The sequence below is a fragment of the Diplotaxodon limnothrissa genome, linkage group LG2 (assembly GCF_057381915.1).
Source record: "Diplotaxodon limnothrissa isolate DT_005_m linkage group LG2, D_limnothrissa_male_GT1.1, whole genome shotgun sequence".
Taxonomy (NCBI): domain Eukaryota; kingdom Metazoa; phylum Chordata; class Actinopteri; order Cichliformes; family Cichlidae; genus Diplotaxodon; species Diplotaxodon limnothrissa.
The window spans coordinates 3837383-3864677 of NC_140597.1; the positions used below are offsets into that span (position 1 = coordinate 3837383).

Genomic DNA, 27295 nt, shown 5'->3' on the forward strand with positions numbered 1-27295 from the left:
ACTCTCAGTGGCAGGAGAACAATATGAGAACAGCCCCACCAAGGCTGGAGACGGTGCAATACCGGAAGAGCATATGGGAGAAAGATGTAACCCATAACAACAATACTCAGTGGCTAGCCGAGCCCCAGCAACCTCCCCAAACAGGATACAGTATCACAGTGGCAAACATCCCAGACAGAGTATAAAGCATGAAGAGGCCCTGACATTATTCACACCTACTGGTTAAAGAAGTTAACTGCACTCCATGAGCATCTAGAGGCACAAATGAACCAGCTGCTAAGAGACAAAACACCAATGGAATAGCAAACTGAAGGCAAGACCGGTCAATAATTATTGGTCTACTGGTCAATAATCTGCCTCAGTACCAACCACATGTAAGCTCCTGTCCTGCATCATGACCTCTAAGATTAAGAGCCACATGAGTGAGGTACAGGAAGGAGTTGGTAAGAACACTAGAGGAGCAAAACACCAGCTATTGGTTTTATTTATTTATGTGCACTGATTTAGTTGGCATCTAGTTAAATAAAAGGATGATACGATGCAAATTGTTAATGTTAGCATGCAGTGGCTGCTTGTAGAATAAAAATATACAAATGTTCGCTGCACTGAAAATGATTTGTGTTTGCTAAATGGGAGGTCGCGATATGGGGTGGGGGGTGGGGGGGCTAATTTGCATTTCAACCAATCACTTTGATTTGTGCTTTTAAACACCTTCTGACTAAATCTTCCATTTGGTGGAAAGAGTACAGTACTGTGGTACTGTGAGACAGGTCTGCTGTACCACAATGATTGGAGGACTGTCTGCTTTGATTCTTCTTAGTACAACATGTAAGTGCATCTTACCTACCTATATACTTACTATGACAACTACTCAGATATACGTATAGTACTGTGACATACTATTGTTGCACAATTATGAGTTAAAGGTCATATTAGATGACCTCTGAAGCACTGTATAGAGAAGCAAATATGTATATGTTTCAGTGATTTTCTCCCGTTGTGTTATGACAATTACTGTTTCTTTTCTTTAGCCTTGCTTCATACTGCAGAGGTTCCTCATCTGATCTCTTTGACTACACTTGAACTTGGTGGAAATGCCACTTTTCACTGTCCGTTCTCTGAGAAGACAGACAGATTCTTCCACTGGTATAAGCAGTCTCTTGGGAAAATGGTTCAAACAGTAGCTACAGTAGTTTATAAGAAGATAGAGCTCATCAGTCCATTTAATCATACACGTTTCCATGTCCATAAATCAAATGATCAGTGTTTTCTTACGATCAATCACATAAACAAAGAGGATGAAGCAACATACTTTTGTCAAACTGGATCCGAGTTTTTACAACATTTCGTTAGAGGATTCTTCTTGGCTGTAAATGGTAAAATATGCTACATTATGATTGGTGTGTATTGGTGTTGTTTTTTTTCTGTCAATAATTACAAATCTTTTCCATCTTGCAAATAACTGAGCTCAGTCATTTCTGTTCAAACTCTACTTTTAATACATCACACAGATTATAATCACCAGACATCTGTTTATGTGACACAAACTCCAAAGTCATCATCGGTCCAACTGGGAAACACGGTCACCCTCCAGTGTTCATTTCTCACCAAGAACAAAGAAAGCAGTGCTCAGTGTCCCAGTGACCGCAGTGTGCACTGGTTCAAAAGTGGATCAGGAGAAAACCATCCAAGTATCATTTATAGAAATTTCACTCATAGTAACAACATGGATGATACAGAGAGACGCTGCATCTACCATCTGTCCAAAACAATACAGAACCTCTCTGATACTGGGACTTACTACTGTGCTGTCGTCACATGTGGAGTGATACTGTTTGGTGAAGGATCTAAAGTGGACACAAGTAAGTATGTACAGTCTCTAATATCCTGAACTCTTTTACACATATAAAAACAGGTAGGCTGAACTTGATTAGCCGTTTGGTATTTGGATGGGTTATCTGTAGAAGTCAGCACAAGCCAACTCTAAAGATTGTATTGAAATCATAATTTCATATATATTTTTTGAAACAGCTACATTACTTAAAACAAAACGTGGTGACATTGTGAAAAGCAAAATGTATTTCATTGTGCAGAACATTTTTACCTTTGATGTCTTACACATCTGTACTGAGAAAAATGTAAAAGGTAAAATAAGGTTATATTACTGTTTATTTGTTACAGTAGTTGAAATGTTCAAATAACCAGTATTACCCACATCATTACACCACCATGTCAAATTTGGATCTTATCATCGAGATGACTCAGTGGAAATTAACTGTTATTACACCAGGCAAGAGCTTTCCACTCTTCTTTTGTCCAATTGTGGTAAGCCCATGCAAGCTGTAGCCTCAGATTCCTGTTTTTAGCTGACAAAGAGTGGTCTTCTGCTGCTGTAGCCCATCTGCTATAATGTTCAACATGTTGCATTCAGAGATGCTATTCTGCATACCTTGGCTATAATTTGAGTTATTGAGGAGTGTGGCCATTCTCCTTTGACCTCAATATCAACAAAGAATCTTCACCTGAAGAACTGCTGCTAACTGGATTTTTTTTCTTCTAGATTCACTTTTCATTCTCTATGAAGCCTAGATGGCTGCATGACGAAAATCCCAGTAGACCAGCAATTTGAAAATTATTCCCAACTTCCTGTCTGACACTATGACGCTATGTTCAGAGACGCTTAAATAATATTTCATGTCACTTTGAAATTCAGCAGACTCTCTTTATCATATCTACATGCCTACAGCTGTGGTCAAAAGGTTACATACATGCATGATGAGCATGAATGATGGTAATTTGGGAATGAATTCTGTGAACTGTTCTTTTTCATGAGTGAAATGACTCTGCACCATGAATCTTTACTAAGATGCTCAAGCTTAATTTCCTCTAATCCTCACAGAATCAAAAGTATATATACAGGCATAAAGTATACATGTACCCTCATTAATATTTGGTTAAATATTTCTTAAAAACTTGACCAGACACTTTTGGTAGCTACCAGGATGCATTACGGCAGAATTCAGGGTGGATATTTGACCACTTTTATTAGCAAAATTGGTCGGTTTCATGCCTGGCTTTTAAGCACAGTCTACAAATTCTCAGTAGGATTGAGGTCAGAGCTTTTGGAGGGCCATTACAGAAGCTTAATGAAATGTTATTCATCTTTGTCACCACACTGTCAGGCTCTGGAAGAAGACCTAAACTGTCACCTCCAGTTAAGCAAATGTACAGAAATTCATCAAATATTATTATACTCAGCTTTCTGCCAAAAAATGTGTTTTGTCTGTCTACAAAGGTAAGATTCTGAGGAAGGAAACAAAAAGTTAAGCAATTTAGCATTACCAGTAAATTATGTTGCTGTTAACTGTTTGCCGAAAACTGCCAAAATAATTCCAAGAATATGTTTTGCCAAAATTTAACATTTGTTTGAGTTTTTTTTTTTTTGTTTTTTTTTTTTTTGTTTTTCTCCCTTTTATACAGGTTTAAGTATATGTTGCAAAATCAATAAAAACTTAAATGCAAAAAAACAAAAAACAAAAAACATTTCTCTTCTTCCAGGAACAGAAGTGGACCCATTGATTCTTACTCTTGGAGGACTGTTGGTCTGCTGTGTGACTGTAATCATCGTCCTCATTTCCTGCATGACTTGTTGTCATTTCAAAGGTTGATTATAGATTGACATTTATATTATTTGCATATATATCTAGAATATGATATTAATATGATTCTACTGCAGTAATATTTTTTTTATTTAAATTCTGTTTTTTAATAGTAAAACAAATTCTCAAAATCAATTATTAGGCTCCATTATTTCATAAATGTTGTTAAAAGATTAGAGATTTACTGCCCACCTGGATGTCCTTGGCTAAGTTACAACCACAGGCTCATTAATCCAGATGCCCTTGAGCAAAACTCTTTCACAGCTCTCCTCAGCATAACATGTGCATACATTATACACCAGGGTATAAAATTATTTAAAAAAATATTTGTTCATTTTTTTTCTTAGAGAATGAAAACTATTACAGACTGATATGCAGCCTTTGATTTTATTAACAGGAGCAACAAGTGTTTCCCATCGTCTGGGACATAACAAGTCAGTTGGAAATCCGACAAATGATTTGGTAAATATTAATTTTTGTTTTTCCAAATTGTTTTTGTAATTGTTTTTCCAAAACATAAGTAAGCTACATTTTCACTACAAAAAACACAGAACAGCAGCCCAGAGGAAAAGTTTCCACACAAGACACATGATATTTGACAAGAACACACAAAGCCCATTCTAACATATATAGCTTGACGAAAGATTGAGCTCTCTCCAAATCTAGCAAAATTCGAGCTGCTGTTAATGTGCTGTTCTCTGCTTTACTGTTGCCAGAGCAGGTCTTCAGTCACCTTCTGCCTTATGTGATCATCTAGTCTGTATATATGCTGAGTTGATAATATAGCTACAACAAAGAAAATCTAAAATATTTTTTCATTAACAAATATATTTCTGTAGGATGGAGAAGAAAAAGATGTTAACTATGCACCGTTGGATTTCTCTACAAGGAAGATGAGAGAAGGAAAAAAGAAGAAGAGTGACTACGCAGACTGTGTGTACTCTTTTGTCAAATCAGAAGAACAAAACCAGCAGTAGCCTTCTCTCAGAAGAGAAAAAAATCCTCAGCTTGCTTAGTCATTGTTACATTTGATTTGTAACATTGTATTTCCTTTTCCAAGACATTTTGCTAGGAACCAGTTGACCATCAAATTACATCATTTGGCAACTAGCGTTGCCAATTTTTGAACTATCAATTAAGGGACACTGGTGTGCCAGAAGCACAATGTACAACAAGCTGGGCAAACTGTAAATATGCACTATGTGCATAATTATGTATACTGCACTATGCAAATATGTGTGAATACTCTTCTAATAAAAATGCAGTAAAATGTCGGCATTCAGTTTAATCAATATTTAATTTAAAACAATAAAGAAAAATACAGTAAATGATAACAGAAATCACATGGGCATTTTCTCTGAAAAATAGGAAAAAACTATTGAAATAAAATACTGTAAATAGGGGCTTCAACCACCCAGTTACATTTTTCAAGGATATGTTTTTATTCATTGCTGACAGGCTGAACCCTGGTATGTTTTTCTTCCCATTGTTCCAGATTCAAAGATTCAAAGTGTTTATTGTCATGTTTACAGAAGAAATAGCATTTCTCTGTGCAATGAAATTCTTCCTTTGCTCTCCATACGCAAATGCCAAGTTAGGTAAGGGTTAAAGGAACAAGATAAATAAGGATAAAAATAAGACAAAATATTAAGATGAATAAATATAAAAATAAGGAAAAAATAATGAAAGATAAATAAATGAGTTAAAAAAAAGCAAGTGATTGAGACAAGTGATGTCGTATGCAGATATCGTTGTAGATGCATGTACAAAGGAGCTTAATGTGCAAAATTAATTTAGTGTGCAAAGTGTCCTGATGTGCACATTGCAGTTGCTGTTCAGGAGTCTGATGGCAGTGGGGAAGAAGGAGTTGTTGAGTCGGGACCTTCTGGATTTCACACTTCTAAACCTTTGTCTCGAGAGTAGAAGTGTGAACAGTACGTGTTGAGGGTGTGTGGAGTCTTTGAGGATGGAGGCAGCTCTCTTCTGGACTCGATGGTAGATGCTCTGCATAGTGATCAGGGGAGTCCTGATGATCTTCTCCGCAGCTGTTATCACTCTCTGCAGGTGTTTTCCGTACCATGCAGTGATGCAGCTGGTCAATCTGCTCTCCACATAGCAGCTGTAGAAGCTGTTGAGGATCTTGGCCGACATACCAAATTTCCTTAGCCTCCTCAGGATATATAGCCGCTGCTGAGCCTTCTTGACCAGCTGTGTGGTGTTCAGTGTCCAGGTGAGGTCCTCACTGATGTGGACGCCCAGGTACCTAAAGCTGCTCACGCTCTCCACTTCACTCTAAACAGCAGCTGGTGAGGCCTCTTCTTCTTCCTCATGTCCACTATCATCTCCTTTGTTTTATCAGTGTTGAGGGTGAGGTTGTCCTCACACCATGACACCAGACTAGTCACCTCTCTCCTATAAGCCGCCTCGTCCCCACCAGTGATGCAACTGATCACTGCAGTGTCACCCGCAAACTTCAGTATGATGTTGTTTTTGTTGGAGGTGACGCAGTCGTGGGTATACAGGGTGTAGAGGATGGGGCTGAGGACGCATCTCTGTGGTACGCCAGTGTTTGTAATAATGCTGACAGAAGTCCTATTGCCGATCCTGACAGACTGAGGCCTGCCAGCCAAAAAGTCTTGTAGCCAGTCACAGAGGGTGGGGTGCAGGCCAAGTGTAGACAGTTCGTGGATGAGTTTGTGAGGGATGACTGTGTTGAAGGCGGAGCTGTAGTCAACAAAGAGTACCCTGATGTAGGAATCATTATTTTCCAGGTGGGAGAGGGAATGGTGAAGGGCAGCAGCATTGGCGTCTGACGTAGACCTGTTGGGCCGGTATGCATACTGCAGAGGATCCAGAGTGTGTGGAATATTGCTCTTGATGTAGGCCAGCACTACTCTGTCAAAACACTTTGCAATGATTGGAGTGAGTGCAACTGATCTGTGATCTCTGGGCTTTTCTTGGGGAGAGGGATGATGGTTGTGGTCTTGAAGCATGTGGGAACGATGCTCTGGCTGAGGGAAAGGTTGAAGATGGATGTGAGAACATCAGCCAGCTCGTTAGCACATGCTCTAAGGGCCCGTCCAGGGATGTTGTCTGGTCCTGCTGCCTTGCGGGGGGTTGATCATCCTCAGGACCTTGTGTACTTGGTCTATGAGCCCACTGGCGGGGGAGAGGGTCGCGTGATCTGGGGGTTGTGGAGGGTCTGGGAGGTCTGGTGGTATGGGATGTCCGGAAGGTCTGGGAGGCCTGGGGGGTCTCAAAGCGGGTGTAAAACATGTTGAGATCATCCGGCAGACTGCCTACAGAGCTGATGGTGTTGGTGGTAGCCCTATACTACGTGATGTGCTGCATGCCTTGCCACATCCGCCTGGGGTCAGCAGAAGAATAGAAGCCAACTAGCTTCCCTCTGTACTGCCTCTTAGCTGCTGTAATAGCTTTCCTCAGTCTGTACTTCACAGCTTTGTACTCCATCTCATTGCTTGATCTGAATGCAAGAGAGTGAGTACGCAGCATGTGTCGTCCCATTCCAGGACTTTATCTGAAAGCCAGGTCTCGGTGAAAATAAGAGCGCGGCATTCTCTTATTTCCGTCAAATTTTGTCGAGTTTGTTTTGGATTACTTACTCAAATGTAACTGAAGAAGACTGTAATTGGAGGGGGGGGGGGTTGTTTCTTTTTTTGTTGTTGTTGTTTTTTGCAATATGCTGATGGATGTTAGGATTTCCAATCGTGTCTTGTAAGGAACAGTTATGGTTTAGGTGTGAAACTCGTGTAGTAACCTGTTATACAGGTTATTGTTTGGTATGTTGGGAAAAGAGAGAATATTTTAGTGCATAAAATAGCTGATTGCACACAGTATACCCGACCTGGTGAGGAAAAGCTGGAGTGTGGACTCCAGCTTGTTGGTCTGGTGACCCAAACAGGCTCTTCTTCATATTTTTCTTATTTTATAAAATGCTTTTCAAACTCAAACATTATGACTAACACCTGGATTTTCCCGTTTGAGTGCAGCTAGCCAAAAAGCGAAGAGCCAATTACTGCTAAATTGACAGAGTGAAAGTGGGCGGTATTCATATTCATACATTAACCCAAACCAACTCCACTTAACTATTATTGTTGCTAATAAATGCAAAAAGTGAGTGGAAAATAAACTGCCCATTCCCAAACAGAACATGATCTAGTATCTCTTGATTGTGAAACTTGCACCTCCAACCCAAACCCTAAAGCAATTTGTTCACTTTCTTTGCTTTAATTTTTATGAAAGTATTAGTGAGAACAGGTTGCCCTGATGCCCTCAGATAACACACACTGGACCTTAAGCCCTATATTCACACAAACATATAAAAGTGGCAGACAGCTTTTAGAAAACAATAGATTTACTGGAAATTTTAGGCATCCCATTCTCTTTGCTGCATCAATATAACAGTCATCTTCTCTTTATCATGATTACTGTTAGGTTGAAATTGTTAAATGTTGTCATCATTGTACTTAAATTTGTAAGTCTTGCCTTAAACTGTATGATCAAAGACATTCTTCTGTTTTTGCTCCCCTCCCCAGCCTGTTGAATGGTGAGGACGGCTATAGTGTAACTGTAGGCACATCCTCAGCAGGAAGTCACACAAACGCACCGCCATTCATACACACTCACGTGCACATACACACACACATGCTCCCACACACATGCTCCCACACACACACACACACACACACACACACACACACACACACACACACACAGTGTTTTAACCTTTTGTGACCATAGGGGGGTTTTACAATGGTTGTTGGTGTAAACTGTGTGTCGCACAATAAAAGGCTGCAGTGGGGTGATGTTCTTTGGAGTGGTCTGAGATCAAGGGCAGAAAGGCTGCTCTGAGATCCTTCCCTTGCTAGCAAGTAAAACCGATCGATTGCTGCTCTATCTTGCTTTCTTCAAGTCTGAACTAGCAGGCCTGTTATAATGCAGACCCAGCAATTACTTTCATAAAAATGAATAAAACAGTGGAAAACTTTGACTGGACACCATTTAACTTCTGTTGATCTAGCACCCAGAATGAATTTAGGTGCGATTCATGGTCTGGAACAACTCGTCCATTCTCTAAGCAATCTATTTTAAAACAGTGAATGCGGTGAGTGAGGTGACAACAGAGTGAAGGAGGACTTCCCCCTTACAGACTAGAGTTAGTTTCTGATTCAAAAAGCACATTTTAAAAGTTAAGTAAATTAAAGTAAATAAGAACACATGTGATAAGGATAGTGCAACTAGATGTCAGTTACACATTAAATCTCACAATGAGTTTATGAATACAGTCTTGTTCCTATACCTTAATATACTTTACTAGTAAAGTTAGATTTCAAGGGATTGAACAAGAGAGACACTTATGAGTGTGCACACAGCCAAATGTTTATAATCTCAGCTAACAAACAATGCAAAGATCATGAGCGTGATCATGGGAGAGTTAAATTAAGTGTCCTATTCAAAAATTACTTTCCTTTTGTCATTCTCACTCTTTCAGTCTTTAGACCAGCTCAGATCTTTGTGTCAGGTTTGCACCAAACCCAGGGGTTTGAAGTCCCACTCCAATTCAGGAAATGTTATGAAGCTTTTCAAATACAAATGCACATGGGTTCATTATATTCTTTTTACTGTTTATTACCACAAAGACAAAGACAATCACACCTATAATATATCTTCTTTGAAAGCAGTAAAACAGCAGTGTACCAGCAGGGCAGATGGAAATACTATTATTATGGACCCAGCTGACTCATAAACGAACTCCTTTATTTTGCAGTGATGTACAGTGCATATCCCAAACCCAAAGACACAAAAAGATAAGAGTATTTTTTATGTGTTTATGGTATTGGCATGAATTACTATATTTAATTGAAAATATGTACCTGTGTGCAAAAGGAAATATCAGTTCGTATCTGGTTAGGCTAAGACTTACTAACTGGTACAATGCTTTCTATGTTTTTGCAAGATTATAAGATTACAGATAAGACACCTGAGTTAGAAAACACAAACACTGCAGTTGTCTTTCACTCGGGAGGGCAGTCATGGACGCACGACCTGCGTCTCATCACTGTCTACGTGCTTTATTTATACTTGTCTGTATGTGTGTGTGTGTGTGTGTGTACAAATAGTTCAGAGTTCTTAGAATAAGAACTCTGAGCTGATATTCCCCTTTTTCTAAATCTGTATGTTCTTACAGAAAGAGGAAGCTTTTAGTTGTTTATCACACAAAAGTACATGTCAAAAGTCACGTAGACATTTGCTTAGTGATCAATAAAATAATACATTTCATGAAGCTGATCACATTATATAAAAACAATTTTCCTTTGACACAAAGAATTGCAGTTACAAAGTGGCGTGAGTAGAAAGGGTTAGAGGCTACAAAAAGTTTGCTTGCACTAAATATTATTTGTTCGTGTGTTAAATGTGGGATGGGGGTCATTTACATTTCAATTAGTTTGTGCTTTGCTAACCTTAAACACCTTGTAGCTAAACCTTACATTCTGTGGAAAGACATCAGTACTGTAAGACAAGAAAGACGGGCAACTTTGATTCTTCTTAATACAAGAGTTACTTAAACCTACTGTAAGAACAATATTATAAGATATTGTCGTTGCAACTTATGTGTGTAATAAAATATTTGATAATAATGGTAATTATATTGTCCCCAATGGAAAACTGATTTGCAGCATGTCCACTCATCAAACAACACATACATTGTAAAAAACAAAACAAAAAACAGAAACAGCCCAAGTTTTATCAGTAGCATCAACAAAGTTCAATGATGGCAACAACCCTTATGGTTTAATATTGTTAAGCATGACAATATCAGCATGTATAAAAGACTGTCTCTTGGTCTTCACTGCAGGTACTTTATACCAGCAACTCGAGGGAAGCTGCGGAGAGGATGGTCTAAACATAATAAGAAAGAGGTCGCCTTCCTCAACACCTCCCTGTTGTAAAAATCCACAAGCAAGGTCTGAGCCACAGATACAAGCCTTTCAGACAGCTTAGTATGTCTGACATCCTAAAAACTTTAGTATGTCTCAAAAATTGTATCTGTCTGTACCTATAACACAATCTGAGCTGCAATAGTTTGATAAGATTGCTGTACCTGAAAACAAAATTTAGTTGGTGATATCTTAAAAGTTCATTCAGCACTTACTGCACAAGGTGCCAGGCATGACATGTCACCAAAAAGACAAAGATTTTTATACAACAGATTAAATCAAATGCAGATAATCTTACTACAGAATTGGTTGAAATCTCCTGCTTCTACAGAAATACCTCAAGAGATAATCCACTGATGGACCCAAATTATATCAGGAATACCTGTGCTTAGTACAGGTCAGGTATCTAAGCTCTGTAATGGCTGTTCAGCAAATGGTGCCCAAATTTAACATGAAATATTGATCTTTAGGCAGAGCAGCTTAGAGATGCTCTGCTTGCTTAGTCATTCATTCGTCAATCGTAACATTATATATTTAGCAGTTAATCAGCAAATTATGTTATCATGTCTAACACGTCCTTGAACATGTGTGATTGTAAAGGGAATATTTAGATTATCTTCTTATATGGAGTAATGGTTCAATCATGATAGAATTAAATGAAAAGGACTGTTGTTATTTTAATGTGTTGATTTCAAAGACAAATCATGAATTTGTCCTTTATTTTGATTTCATGTTGGATGGATTTAATTGATTCCATTTTCAGAGCACTTGTGTTGCACAGCAACAGTCAAACCAGCATCAGTTTGCAACAAATGGAAACTGAGTTACACCTCATATATGATGAAGTCTTTGGTGGAAAGCTGAGAAACCAGACATACTTCAGACATCATTTGATTGTTTCAATAAAGCTTCTGCAAGAGCCCCATAAAAAGCAAAGTTTATTTTCTGCTTATTTTCAGAACACCTGACAAAAATAGCTGAAAGATACAAAGAACTCACAAAACAAAGTAGTATTTTAGATGTTTCTGTGCAGATTTCTGTATTTCTATTACAGCGGACACAAAGGAAAACAGAAAGGGTAAAGGAATGCATTTAAAACACACTAAGAGTCTGGGCATGCCAATATAACATATCAGTCCAAAGTGAAGATGGATTTTGTTCTTTCAAATTGAATTCTTGTGAGTTACTAAAGGTATGACAAATCATCATTCATATTTTATGTACAGTCATCACAAATAAATACATCAGGTTTAAACATACAATAATACATTAGCTGCCACATAGTGTATTAGCTGATGGCCCAGGGAGATGAAATACAAGCTTTGCTTAAGCTTCACTTTTTCCATACTCAAAAGCTCTGACATCAGAGTAAATACACATTGTCTCTGTTGCTCTCGTGTTCCTTCTCTCTGCTTTGCGAGTGTTTCTCTTGGTAAAAGTTGGTGCACCATAAGTCAATGAGTCCTCATGTCTCTGAGAAATAAAAATAAAAAATCCATCAACTTGTATGCACATCCATAGACTAACAAGAAAAATTGCTCATAGCTATGCGCTGATTGCTGTTTATTTCTAAATTTCTTACTTGCTGGATTTGTTGTTCTGCACCAGCTGTTTCTGTATTTGTTTGTAGAGAAGCAGCAGCTGGATTAAAACAATTTGAACAAAAGAAAATAACTGTAAATAGTGACCAGAAGCAAATGTTTCACTGTATTTTACTTTACTGAAATAACTGTTCTTACCTGAGGTTTTGTGTTTTTCTTTGATGGTATAAATGAGGAAGGCTATGACAAACAGGCTTATGCTGAGAGCAACACATAGCAGAAAGACAACGGTGTTGGTCAAATCCCAATGACGGACAACTGGAACTATATTGAAAAAGGTTCTTATTTAATGGGAAGTAAGAGTGAAATGTAAAACTAATATTGATGTGTAATAATAATAATGTATTAATATGGACTAAAATATGAACAATAATTTATAGAAAAACACTTACCTTCGATATCGAGTTTTGTTCCATTTCCAAACAGTATCTCTCCACATGTGGCCACAGCACAGTAATAAGTTCCTGTATCAGAGGAGCTGACGTTCCTGGAGAAGCTGTAGACACATTTCTGTTGGGAGGCAGCCTCAGGACTCCGCTCACAATAATTACCATTGTTTCCATGACTATAAATTAAACTTGGATGAGATTCATCTGGTTTGGCTCTGTACCAGTACACACTGTGATCTTCTGTACATGTTCTGTTCTCAGAATTAGAGAGGACTGAACACTGCAGAGTCACTGGGTCTCCTGGATGGACTGGATTAGACAAAGAGTCTTGAGTGACACCAGTGATGCCTGGGTCAGGTCCTATGAAATAAAAATAAATATGTTTCATTATATTCAGTTAAATCAAAAATATATTAAATTATTGCATATTGGGCAAATAAAGTTGTTGCAACTAAACATAAAAACTACAAATAATTTTGCTGTCGCTGGCGCATTAGTGTTGCTGTTTCTGTTTCACTTACCTTTGACTCGAAGAAAAGTTCCTTTCAAAAATGTCATGGTTAGCTGACTTTCTTTGATGCAGTAATAAACAGCTGTATCGTTTAACTGTGCTCCGTTGATATGTAGAACAAAGGTTCCAGGCTCTTGTTTTGTAGTAATATTATGGATCTTTCCAATAGTCGGAACATCATGAGATATTGTTGATCCTAGAACTTCAGGAAAGCTCTGAGAAACAAGTCTGATCCAGAATAAGTTTGTTGAATGCCAAAGACGATCCCGGAAACAATTCAGAGTCACATTTTGCCCAACAGCAACATTTTTGGTGTCAAAGATCTGATGATCTGAGCATCCTGAAAATTAAAAGCAGAATCATGGTTACCAACAGTCATATAGTCATATAATCTTCTAGATTAATACACCACAGTGATTCAGTGATTAAGAATTCTGTACTTACGCCCAATATTGATCAGGAGCAGTATATAAAAAATTGTCAGCATTTTGTTTTTTTCCTCTTGACACAGCAGACGTTTGAAGCTGCATTATGAAAGGATTTGTCTACATTTAACCGTATCAAATGGGAGGGAACAATTTTTAGAGCAATCTTATTGGCTTCTCACTCTGGTGCTGTTTCACTGCACTACCACAATGGAAATATGCCATACCCAAATACATGAAACAACACCAGCAACACACTCATGGTATTTTATTTTTGACTGTCATATTGGTTTGGTTACAGTGGGCTGTTTACTGTAGACAACACATGGTTTGTTTACAACAGTTTTATCAAACAGAAATCAAAACAGGAAAATGTGAAGGCTGTGCGTGATGTTAGTTATTGTTCCAGATACAGGGTTATCCTATTTTATTAGTTTCACACTTAGGTCATGCAGAAATAACTGTCATGTATATGCAAAGTAAAATATTAATCGAGATACAGTAATTGTGAATCTTTATTTGCTTCATCTGCACATACACACACACACACACACACACACACACATATCGTTATCCAATTTACCTTTCATACCTACACATAAACTTGAACGCAATTCTCGTGAAGCGCTTTGATTATTGGAAATTTTAAGTATTCCATTCTGTTCTTTTCATTGACAAATATTTATATGGCGGTCACTGTTTTACCATAATCACCTCTATCAAAGAGAAGAAAACAGTGGATGACTGAGACTGTGCACTATTAAACTTATTTTGATTGAGTACTCACAATGAATTTTGGTTCTCCCTACATTCAAGAAATACTTTTTTACATTTCAAAGTGAATAAGAATGAACGTGAATAATGGCAGTACATTCCAGTTTTATGTGTTTAATAATAAAATCAGTTTAAATTTGAGTTTTTTCCATACCTGTTTTTAAATTCTAGTTTAGTAAAGTGAGACTAAAGTGGCTGAACAAGGGACACTTAAATATATGGGTGTGCACACAGACAAATACTGACAAAGAATGCAAAGATAATGAGCTTGATTGTGAAAAGCTGTCAAATTTAAAAACATATTCCACAGGATAAGAGACAAAGTATAAATGCTACATTCTAAAAGAGGGGTTCTTAAACTTTTTTACCTCTGGGCCCAACTTTTCTACTACAAGGTGGCCCGGGGCCCAGTCAGATATTAACACTGTATTGAATAAGTTGATGTTGCTTTTGGTTTGATTTATATTTAATAACTAAATCAAATCAATTATGATGACATGATGCAATGTAATAGACATTTATTTTTTTATGTGTATGTGAACTTGCACATAAAACAAAATGCCAAACAGGTTAACAATTTCTGGAACAAATCAAACTGCAAGTAGAAACTGAAAGGCTCAAATCAGGGTTGATAACACAAAAGTAATTAATAATTCAATTTTATTACAGCAAAAGAGACAAAAAAGGGTAAAAATAAAAATTGGATCAATAATGTGATAATAATCTGGTTAAATGAATGAATAAATAAACTTACAAATTAAAAAAACATGCAAATGAAAATATAGCTTTATAATCTGTGAGTGAATTTAAAAGTTGCTTCAGCGGTAAACCTTTTTTCACTGGCAAACCAGAAGTTACTCTTTGTATTTGAGACAAATGAACAACAACAGTCACAACAGTCATGTTTTTTGGCAAGCTGCAACTCCCCTTTCGGGCTTTGGTCTTGGCTGTGGTCACAATGGAAGATCCTGATTCACACAGATATGTAGTTTTGAATTGGAGAAGGAGTTTCACAGCTCTCAATGTCAGACATGGGTACTCCTTTGAGACATCAATCCAGAAGGACTCCAGGTCCAGTTTGCCCCACTGCAACTTTAAAGTGCTGTCGGTGGAAACTTCCAGAAGCTGGGATTCCAGATGTGAGGGTAAAGCAACATAATTTTCAGTGGGATCCACGAAAAAATGGGTCGTAAATCCACGTGTCCTTCTCTGGGATCCTCAGGGATTCATCAATGCAGTGGAAACATTCCTGAGCTGTGGCTCGTGTTGGTAGCTCTCCACTAAACAGCATGTCTTCATGCATACTGCTGTCCAGCAATAATGAACAAAAACCAGCAGCAATGCACCATTTGTGACATAAGTGGACTCGTCTAGTTGCAAACAGCAAAATGGACTTCTTTTTATTCTTTCCAGAGGATGATGCTGTATGTCTAAGGCCATCATAAGATGGCTCACACTGTTGTTTGAGGCTGGGATGGTCAGTAGCTTATTTGCAGCGCCCTCTATGGTCATCTCATGACTTTTGGTTTGCTTTGTATTTAATAACTAAATCAAATCTATTTCAGCTAACTGCTAAATGTTATTATCATTTTTATTTGTCAAATAAAAATGATAACATGATGCAATGTGATAGACATTTATTATGTGAATGTGAACTTGCACATAAAACAAAATGCCAAACAGGTTAACAATTCATGGAACAAAATCAATTCCTCCGGTATCATTGGATTGCATTAGTCCACAGTCCACACATTGGGATCTGCGCTCCGCCTTGTTTCCTCCATTCAGAAACCTTTACTTCAGGAAGTCAGGGTTGTACTTGTGCAAAAAGTTTGCCTTTTGGGAGGGGCCCTTGTCACTTTCATCTTCATTTTTGCATTTTAAGAACTTCTGCATATATTTTGCTAACTGCAGACGTCGGGGAGAGTGTTTTCTTCTGCTTGCTTATTGAGACTGATTAAACAAATCCCACCTAGTGGTGGGAAGCTGTATTGTATCTGAGATTTTCATGGATAACAGTAGTCCCTGGTGTCTTCAATTTTTTATTTTTTTTTTTTGCCTGTCCCGTTTGGCTCTTTTGCCATCAGAATTGTTGTCTAAAGGCAAAGAAAGATGCCCAACCAAATTGACCATCCCAGCCTTGCCGTAATGGTCCATTTGATTCACCTTTTATTGTTTATTTTATTTTCATTTGCTGAATACAGGACAGACTTGACTGGGGGAAAGAAGGGGAGAAAGAAAGAAAAAAAAAACAGCTGAGAAGAGGGATGGGGGGAAGTGCAAAAAAACCAAAAAAAACCAAAACAAAAACCAACAGAATAAGCAGAGAGAAAGAAGAAGAAAAAAAATGCATATATCAATCACCTGGATCACCTGTTGAGAAAGAAAAAAAGAAAACAAGCAGAAGAGAACAAGAGTAATAGAATAAACAACATCACAATGATCTATGGGAATATGACAGTAAATACCAAATACTAAACATTACCGTGCAGCACGCAAGATCGACAGCACACAGTGCGCTTCGAAGTAGGAGCCAAAAAGGGTGTAGTTTGTGTGTGTGATCACCCGTGTGTACACCTGTGAGCATGGACGTGCTTGTTTTTTTTAAAGGTTCCTTCATGTAATGATCTGCTAGAGGGTGTGGGGGGGCCACAGCCCCGTCCTCCAGGGCATGAAGCAGGTATGGAGGAGATCAAAACTCCAGACATCCAGAGGCCCCCAGAACACAAGAGACCAAGGAAGACCAACAGAGGGGCAGCCGCGCCACTGTCCCAGAAAGAGCTGAGGAGAGTCCCAGATGAGGGCTCACTCAGCAGCCGCGGAGCAGAAGCCAGGGGGGGTTGCAGTGACGCGCCCGTGAGCTCCGCCGGCCGCCAGCTGTGCCTGAGTGACCGAGCCCCAGGCTGAGAGGCCAAGGGCACCCCACCCCCGAAGTGGCCCGAGCGAGCCCCAGGACCCAACAAGACGCCACCAAGAGTGAGCTGGTGTGTACCCGGACGCCCATCCCCAGACACAAAGAACCACCAATGCACCGATGTCTGCGGGCGTCTGCCACTGGCAGGGGAAGTGGTGGGAGAGATAGACCTCCATACCTTAGAGGGCCTGAGATGTCCCCAGAGAGGTGGCGTCTGATAACCAACCTGACATATAGACACAGACATACAGGCACACACAGATACAAACATCCATTCCCACCCTCATGCTCTCATATGCACTTACTCCACACTCACCCAACGTGGAGACAGACACAAAGAGACACTGTACACACAATCACACTCCCCAAGCGTACTCTATACCCCAGGTCTAGGTACCCTTGCCCCTGGAGGGGGAAACTGCACCCAGATCCAGGTAGTGTTACCCTTTTCGCTGGGGTGGAGAAAAGCAGACTGCCCCGACTCGGCAGCAGCAGGGAGGCCCCACATTCCAGACCCCAACTGGATGGCCAACTCCTCCTCCCAGCCCACCCGCTCCAGCAGGCTGCACAGCCCGGGACAGCCCACCCGACCCCACCACAGAGAAAACTGCACCCACCGCGTCATCCACTCATGTTCCAGACTACACAAGACAATAGACGCCCAGGCTGAGATCTTCCTGGTGTCTTCAATTAACTTATGATGTCCCGCGGGCCTCGCAGCCCACAGGTGTAAAACTAAAAATTGTTTGCGGCCCTCAAGGTCCGGCTCTTAAGAATCACTGTTCTAGACAGGCTGCCAATCTATTGTTGGGCTAACATATCAATACAGATAACCTTTCATGTTCACATTCAGACCTATGACCAACTTGGAACCATCACTTAGTCTAAACCCATGCAGGTCTTTGGACTGTGGGAGGAAGCCAAGTACCTTGCATTCTCCTTGATTCGATGCAAGGAGAACATTCAAGTTCTAGACACAAAAAAGTTCCCATTCTAGATTCAAACCAGGAATTTCTTACTATGAGCAATGGTGCTAACCACCACTGGTGAAACATTAAGTTCAAAGTAAATAAGAGGTGACTGATCTTTCGTGAAATTGTTCTCAAAGACACACTATGTGCTGGAAGGGTAGATTAAAAACAACTTATTTTGTGATGGACCTAGCTGACTCAAAATGAAATTATTTTATTATGCAGTACTTATCCCAAAACCTAAGTTACAAAAACCTGGATTATGCTTTAGTGATTTAACATATTTGAAAATATGCAACAGTGCTGATAATGGAAAAACTGTGTAGTTTCATTCTTTTCTTTTTCATTTGAATATTTTACTTAAAATGGAATTAATGAAATTTACTTTAACCGATTCCATCAAGTTTGTACTTGATGAAAGCTGTTAATGGTTCATGCTCTTATTTAGAAAATCTGAGTAAATGGTTAACTGATTCAGATACAGCAAGCTATTTGTGAGTAAGCATGCTACTAGTTTTTATGAATCCTCACTTCATACTGTAATTCATAGTTCATTTATGCAGTTTGTAGTTAATTCAGGATTTAGTGTGACCACATTTATGACTTACAAAGTCTTTAAAAATGAAACAGAAAGGTCAGCACTAACAGTCAGCTGTTGTCACAACAGAAAAAGAAACAGACAAAGCACAAAGTGACACAGAAAGATTCAGTATTATGCAAACACATTCACCTGGAGTGCACCAAAAATATTCTGAACTTTGTTGTTCACCCCACTGTAAATAAGCGCAGTGCTGGCATTCAAAGGTCCTGCGTTTGGGTCCTGTATCAGGATTCCTGACACTGAGTTTGTAAAGGGTTTAAGACAGAAAGAGACAGACTGAGCAGTTGCAGTCACTGAGGACTTTAACTTAAATATAGTGAAACGTCTTCATTTAAAATATAACAAGAATAACGTTATCACAAAACAATAGTGAGTATTTCACAGAGGTTCACAAACCAGTGTAAAGATCACAAACGATAATGTCTGGAAATGCCTGTGGGATGTTTAAGAGTTTAGCATTTCTTTAGTCCGTCCTGCAGTTCAACTTTCCTCTGATTTGTTGTCAGTTGATTGAAGTCAGTTAGCTAGCTTTAGTCAGACAAGTCAATCAAGTCAGGCTCAGTTCCAAAGTGTACCTGAATTAAACAAATCAGATAAGTTGTTTTGTGCTGTGCTTTTAAAAAGGTGAACTCACCTGAAAAAAGAAAGAAAACGGTGTGTGTGATTTTAAAGGGAATATTTAGATAAGTAATGGTCCAATAATAACAAAATACATAAAATGACTCTTGTTATTTTAATGTGGTACTACCAAAGTTAAAACTGAATTACGTGATTTATTTTCTTTTGATGTTGCATGTATTTAATTAAATCCATTTTCAGAGCACTTGTGTTGCACAATAAAAGACCAGCATCACACTAGCATTAGTTTGCAACAGGAAAACCGTGGACATTGTATTTATTAATATAAAGTTACTTCTCATATATACAAATTATTTACAGTGTGGTGGAAATCAGAGAAACCAAGCATACTTCAGTTATCATTTCAATGTTTTATTAAAACTTCTGCATAATCCTCCTGAACAGACATAAAATCTATTTATGCAGGCTGATAGAAAAAAAACTGTAATCACAAAGTAAACAGGTTCAAACATGCGCCACATAGTTATTTTTTAAACACCTGACATAAATAGTTAAAGATACAAAGAGCTCACAAAACAAAATAGCATTTTAGAATTTTCTGTGCAGATTTCTGTATTTCTATCACAGCGGCCACAAAGCAAAACAAGAAAGAGTGAAGAAAACGGGACATGAGTTTAAAAAACACCAAATACGAAGATGTGTTGTCTTGTTGTTGTTCCAAACCAAATTTCTTGTCTGAAGACGTACTGGACTTACTTTCACATATTCATCATTTAAATGTTTTTCTTTTCCACTTTTAATATCCAGACAGATGCGGAGTCTGAGCATGACAATATTAAATATCAATCCAAAGTGAAGATGGATTTTATTTTTCTAATTGAATTCTCTTGTTATTGAAGGTAAGTCAATATTCATATTTCTGCTTGCTTTTAGTCATTCATTCATCGTTAACATTTTATTTCAATCTGCCACCATATTACACTAGAACACTAGAACACACAAACTTAACATGTGTGATTTTAAGGAGAATATTTAGATTGTCTTATTATATGGAGGAATGGTTCAATCATAACATAAAACATGGACATGAAAATTGTGATTTTAATGTTGTACTGTTAAAGTTCAAACAGACATTTGGGCTTGATTTTCATTTTATGTTGGATGGATTTAATTGATTCAATTTTTAGAGCTCGCTTGTCTCCAGTGTTAAATTAACACTGGAGAGTGTCTATATGGGTCCACACCTCTGAGTGTTAAATACAACACTGTTGAGTGTTAAATTAACACTTTTGACAGTGTTATATGTTTAAAAGTAACCTAGTCAGTTTTGAAGATTAACAATGTGGGAGGAAGCCAAGTACCAGATTAACAATGGCTAACACTGAGCAGTGCTGATTTTCTAACACTGGAAAATAACTCAAAATGTTAGAAATATTCCAGTGTTAGAAAATCAGCACTGCTCAGTGTTAGCCATTGTTAATCTTCAAAACTGACTAGGTTACTTTTAAACATATAACACTGTCAAAAGTGTTAATTTAACACTGGAGATTTTGCTGTGTAGCACAATAACAGACTGAAAATCACACTAGACTAGTTTGCGACGACACTGGATTTATTAATGTAAAAGTACACCTCATATATACAAATTATTTACAATCTGTGGTGGAAATCTGAGAAGGCAAGCATACTTCAGATATCATATGAGTGTTTTATTAAAGCTTCTACATAATCCTCATGAATAAACATAAAAAATAATTCATGCAAGCTGACGGAGTAAAAGGCAATCACAAAGCAAACAGGTTCAAACAGGTGCCACATAGTTATAACACCTGTTTCTGTGCAGATTTCTGTATTTCTATTACAGTTGTCACAAAGCAAAAGAGAAAGAGTGAAGAAAACGGGACATTAAAGTAAACAAATAGAACGATGTGTTGTCTTGTAGTTGTTCCAAACCAAATTTCATGTCTGGTTGACATGCTGAACTTAATTTCACATATTCATCATTTAAATGTTTTTATTTTCCATTTCCAATATCCAGACTCAGAGAGCAGAGGCTGGGTATTCCAATATTAAATATCCATCCAAAGTGAAGCTATATTTTATTTTTCTAATTGAATTCAATAATCCAATTCAATATTCTTATTTAATATACAGTTGTCACAAATACATACATAACACATTAGTTGCCACATAGTGTATTAGCTGATGGCCCAGTGAGATGAAATACAAGCTTTGCTCAAGCATCACTTTTTCCACACTCAAAAGCTCTGACATCAGAGTAAACACAAATTGCCTCTGTTGCTCTTTCATCCCTTCTCTCTGCTTTGCGAGTGTTTGTCTTGGTAAAAGTTGGTGCCGCATAAGCCAATGAGTCCTCGTGTCTCTGAGAAAAAAATAAAAATAATTATCAACTTGTATGCACATCTGTAGACTATCACTAAAAGTTAAAGTATTTTTTTCTGTCAGGCTGTTTATTGCAAAATTTCTTACTTGCTGAATTTGCTGTTCTTCACTAGTTGTTTCTGTATTTGTTTTTACAGAAAAAGGAGCTGAAAAAAAAACCATTTAAAAACAGTAAATAACTGTATAGTGATCATAAACAAATGTTTCACTGTATTTTGCTTTACAAATGAGTAGCAGCTAATAGGACGTTACTGAATATAATTTGAGAAATCAAAACTGAAGTAACTCTTCTTACCCGAGGTTTTGTTTTTTTCTTTGATGGTATAAATGAGGAAGGCTATAACAACCAGGCTTATGCTGAGAGCAACACATAGCAGAAAGACAATGGTGTTGGTCTTCTGCAAATCCCAATGTTGGACAACTGAAAGTATGTTGAAAAAAGCTCTTATTTAATGTGAAGTAATAGTGAAATGCAATACTATTTATAATTTATACATATAAATTCATTTTAATTAGTATTTGTTGACATTCACTTAATTGTTCTATAGTCAATATTGACTAAAATATGAACAATAATTTATAGAAAAACACTTACCTTCGATATCGAGTTTTGTTCCATTTCCAAACAGTATCTCTCCACATGTGGCCACAGCACAGTAATAAGTTCCTGTATCAGAGGAGCTGACGTTCCTGGAGAAGCTGTAGACACATTTCTGTTGGGAGGCAGCCTCAGGACTCCGCTCACAGTCATAACTATTGTTTCCTTGAATATAAATTAAACTTGGATGAGACTCATCCGGTTTGGCTCTGTACCAGTACACACTGTGATCTTCTGTACATCTTCTGTTCTCAGAATTAGAGACGACTGAACACTGCAGAGTTACTGGGTCTCCTGGATGGACTGGATTAGACAAAGAGTCTTGAGTGACACCAGTGATGCCTGGGTCGGGTCCTATGAAATAAAAATAAAATAAATATGTTTCATTAAATACTGTTGAATTTAAAACAATTCAAATACATTAAAATAGAGCATATTTAGGAACTGTGAGTTGTGCAACAAAAGTACAAGAACTGCAAATAATTTTGCTGTCGCTGGCGCATTAGTGTTGCTGTTTCTGTTTCACTTACCTTTGACTCGAAGAAAAGTTCCTTTCAAAAATGTCATGGTTAGCTGACTTTCTTTGATGCAGTAATAAACAGCTGTATCGTTTAACTGTGCTCTGTTGATATGTAGAACAAAAGTTCCAGGCTCTTGTTTTGTTGTAATGTGATGAATGTTTTCAATAGTCGGAGAATCATGAGATATTGTTGATCCTAAAACTTCAGGAAAGCTCTGAGAAACAAGTCTGATCCAGAATAAGTTTGTTAAAAGCCAACGATGATCCCGGGAACAATTCAGAGTCACATTTTCCTCAACAGCAACATTTTTGGTGTCAAAGATCTGATGATCTGAGAATCCTGAAAATTAATACCAAACAGAATCATGCTCATCAAAAGTGATACAGTCATATAAACATTCATATTAATATAAACGGTGACAGTACAGTGAGTACGATTTCTATACTTACGCCCAATATTGATCAGGAGCAGTATATAAAAAAATGTCAGCATTTTGTTTTTTTCCTCTTGACACAGCAGACGTTTGAAGCTGCATTATGAAAGGATTTGTCTACATTTAACCGTATTGCATGGGAGGGGACAACTTTTAGAGCAATCTTATTGGCTTCTCACTGTCGTGCTGTTTCACTGCACTACCACAATGGAAATATGCCATTTACAAAGCTTAAACACATGAAACAACACCAGCAACACACTCATGGTATTTTATGTTTGACTCTCATATTGGTTTTCTTACAGTGGGCTGTTTACAGTAGACAACACATGGTTTGTTGACAACAATTTCCTCATACGGAAATCAAAACAAGAAAATGTGAAGACTTTGTGTGATGTTAGTTAATGTTCCAGATTCCGTGTTACCCTATGTTATTATTATTTATTAGTTTCACACTTAGGACATCTACATAAAAAGTGCTGTAGTGCATCCGTTGTTATTGGGACTGTGAGGTGAGCAAGCTTTTTCTCATTCTCATTTCCATTTATATTCATATTTATAGTCATATATTAACCCAAACCACATCTTAGCCCAACCCTTAAAGTGCGTTTTGGTGCTAATGAATGCAAACCCCGAAACTGAGTGAAAAACTAACTAATCAGTGAGTGGAAACAAAGAGTAAAAAGTGCCAAATTTAAACTGCAGTCGACTAGTTGACAAACCTCCCGCTCCACTCCTTAATCTCCTAAAGTCCTTTGCTGAACTTTCTTTGCCTGAGTTTAATAGAGATATTGTTGAGAACATTTTACCCTCATTCAGAAATAACTGTCGTCTATTTGCAAAGTAAAATATTAGTAGACATACAGTAATTGTGAAACTTCATCAGCTGATAATTGTCTTACCTTCATAATACATTTTGAACTCATCATGAAATAAGACAAATTTAGGTTAGATTCATGGTTCTGTGTTAAGGAGATATATATATATCTATATATATATATCTATATATATATATATATATATATATATATATATATATATATATATATATAGATAGATATATATATATATATATATATATATATATATATATATATATATATATATAGATATATATAGATATATATATCTATATATATATATATATATCTATATCTATCTATCTATCTATATATATATAGATATATAGATATATCATCATGCAATTTACCTTTAATACATACACATAAAATTGCACCCAGTTCTCAGGAAACGCTCTGATTATTGGAAATTAGTAACATGTCCTTTTCACTGGAAAATATGTATATGGCAGTCACTGTTTTACTATAATCATGTCTATCAAAGTGAAGAAAACTGTGGATAACTGTGACTGTACATAATTAAACTTCTTTTCATGGAGTACTCAAAATGAATTTTGGTTCTCCTCACATTGAAAAAATACCTTTTTAAATTAAATTAAATTAAGTGAATAACAATGAATGTGAAGATCATAATGCAAGTACATGTCAGTTTTGTGTGTGTAATGATAAAATCAATTTGAGTTTGACATTTTGACTTGACTTGTTTTTAAAATGCTACAGTGATAAAGTTAGACTGAAGTGGTTGAACAAGGGACTTAAATATGTGGATGTGCACACAGACAAACACTACTGAGAAGTAATGCAAATGTAATGAGTTTGATTGTGGTGAAGTTGTCAAATTTGAAAACTTATTCCATACGATAAGAGACAAGGTACAAACACTACATTCTAAGACAGGAGTTCAAGTTATTGCTAACATATAAATAGAGATAACCATTCACGCTCACACTCACACCTACGACCAATTTGGAACCATCACTTAGTCTAAACCCGTGCATGTCTTTGGGCTGTGGGAGGAAGCCAAGTACCTGGAGAGAACCCACGCAGAGACAAGGAGAACATTCAAGTTCTACACAGAAAAAGTCCCCAGGCTAGATTCAAACCAGGGCCTTCTTACTGTGAGCAATGGTGCTAGCCAGCACTGGTGAAACATTCAATAGCTAAAACCTTGTCAAATAAAAAAGATGATAACATGATGCAATGTGGTAAACATTTATTTATTATGTGTATAAAACAAAATGCCAAACAGGTTAACAATTCATGGAACAAAATCAGTTCCTCCACTATGATTGGATAGCATCCACAGTCCACACATTGGGCTCTCCGCTCCACCATTCAGAAACTTTCATCTTCATTTTTCCATTTTAAGTACTTCTGCATATATTTTGCTAACTGCAAACAGCGGGGAGAGTGTTTTCTTCTGCTTGCTTATTGAGGCTGATTAAACAAATTCCACCAAGTGGTGGGAAGCTGTATTGTAACTGAGATTTTCATGGATAACAGTAAAATGGTAAATGGTAAATGGCCTGTATTTATATAGCGCTTTACTAGTCCCTAAGGACCCCAAAGCGCTTTACATATCCAGTCATCCACCCATTCACACACTGGTGATGGCAAGCTACATTGTAGCCACAGCCACCCTGGGGCGCACTGACAGTAGTCCCTGGTGTCTTCAATTAATAACTTATGATGTCCTGGGGCCCACAGGTCGAAAACTAAAAAGAATTTGCAGCTCTTAACCCTTTAAAGCCGGTTGGAGCGGGCACACTCCGTTTTGTGTAACTATTTTTAAATCCAGGTAGAACTGGAACCACGTAAGCTAGCACAGTATTTTTCTTTTGCATATGAAACTGGAGGAGATGTACTTACATCTTATGCCATCAGCTTGTCCTAGATCAGTTTCCTTCCACATATAGCTTTGCAAAAATGGCATAAAAATCGCTTGCAGCAACAAAAACATAATATTCCAGAAAAAGGCTTTGCCGATCCGATCAGCTGTTCATAACACTTCCTACGTTGAAATTTTCAATTTTTTTGTAGTTTATTGCACTTTTTTGCAATTTATGTAATTACTATGCATGTAATGCATACATATTATTAAGATTTGGGTTATAATGGTTGTACTGATGTATAGCAACTTGAAATGCTCCCAAAAATGGCTCTACAGCATGTAAAATATAATATAAGCCTTGGCTATATTAGACCTACCATGTTCTATGGTAGGTCTTAAAGGGTTAAGAATCACTGTTCTAGACAGATTGCCAATGTATTGCCTGGCTAACATATCAATACAGATTACCATTCATGTTCACATTCAGACCTATGACCAATTTGGAACCATCAGTTAGTCTAAACCCATGCATGTCTTTGGGCTGTGGGAGGAAGCCAAGTACCTGGAGACAACCCGTGCAGATGCAAGGAGAACATTCAAGTTCTAGACACAAAAAAATCCCCAGGCTAGATTCAAACCAGGGCCTTCTTACTATGAGCAATGGTGCTAACCACCACTGGTGAAACATTAAGTTCAAAATAAGAGGTGACTGATCTTTCGTGAACTTATTCTCAAAGACACACAATGTGCTGGAAGATTGAAAAGAACTTATTTTGTGATTTACCTAGCTGACTCAAAATGGGACTATTTTATTATCCAGTGCAATGTACAGTGCAAATCCCAAAACCTAAGTTACAAAAACCTGGATTATGTTTTAGTGATTTAACGTATTTGAAAATATGCAGCAGTCTAATAAAGGAAAAAACTGTGTAGTTTCATTCTTTTCTTTTTCATTTGAGTATTTTACTTAAGATGGAATCAGTGAAATTTACTTTAACCGATTCCATCAAGTTTGCACTTTATGAAAGCTGTTAATGGTTCATGCTCTTATTTAGAAAATCTATGTAAATGATTAATTCATTTGTGTACACATGTACACATATACAGCAAGCTATTTGTGAGTAAGCATGTTACTAGAGGTTTTGTGAATCCTCACTTCATACTGTAACTCATAGTTCATTTATGCAGTTTGTAGTTAATTCAGGATTTAGTGTGACCTCATTTATGACTTACAAAGTCTTTAAAAATGAAACAGAAAGGTCAGCA

At 37.5% G+C, this 27295-nt stretch overlaps 2 protein-coding genes across 2 annotated transcripts; one reads left to right on the forward strand and one right to left on the reverse strand.

Moving 5' to 3' along the window:
• Positions 1 to 394: 394 nt before the first annotated feature.
• LOC146638082 (uncharacterized) lies at positions 395 to 3668 on the forward strand. The gene is made up of 4 exons (XM_085374531.1): positions 395 to 443; positions 1032 to 1376; positions 1512 to 1862; positions 3559 to 3668. Exons 1-4 carry the CDS (start codon positions 395 to 397, stop codon positions 3666 to 3668), a joined length of 855 nt encoding a protein of 284 aa, XP_085230657.1.
• A 17951-nt stretch (positions 3669 to 21619) lies between these two features.
• Positions 21620 to 24253, reverse strand: LOC146638083 (uncharacterized). The gene is made up of 6 exons (XM_085374542.1): positions 24241 to 24253; positions 22915 to 23244; positions 22382 to 22738; positions 22082 to 22207; positions 21874 to 21905; positions 21620 to 21766 (listed from the first exon to the last, which is right to left on the reverse strand). Exons 1-6 carry the CDS (start codon positions 24251 to 24253, stop codon positions 21620 to 21622), a joined length of 1005 nt encoding a protein of 334 aa, XP_085230668.1.
• Between the last annotated feature and the right edge of the window lie 3042 nt (positions 24254 to 27295).

Coding starts and splice junctions, on each gene's coding strand:
- LOC146638083 (XM_085374542.1), bottom strand. Junction 22,208..22,381: donor AACAAAACTCGATATCGAAG/GTAAGTGTTTTT, acceptor ACATACTTTCAG/TTGTCCAACATTGGGATTTG. Junction 21,906..22,081: donor AGAAAAAAACAAAACCTCGG/GTAAGAAGAGTT, acceptor AAACAAATACAG/AAACAACTAGTGAAGAACAG.
- LOC146638082 (XM_085374531.1), top strand. CDS start 395: ATGACCTCTAAGATTAAGAGCCACATGAGTGAGGTACAGGAAGGAGTT. Junction 444..1,031: donor TGAGGTACAGGAAGGAGTTG/GTAAGAACACTA, acceptor TCTTTTCTTTAG/CCTTGCTTCATACTGCAGAG. Junction 1,863..3,558: donor AGGATCTAAAGTGGACACAA/GTAAGTATGTAC, acceptor CTCTTCTTCCAG/GAACAGAAGTGGACCCATTG.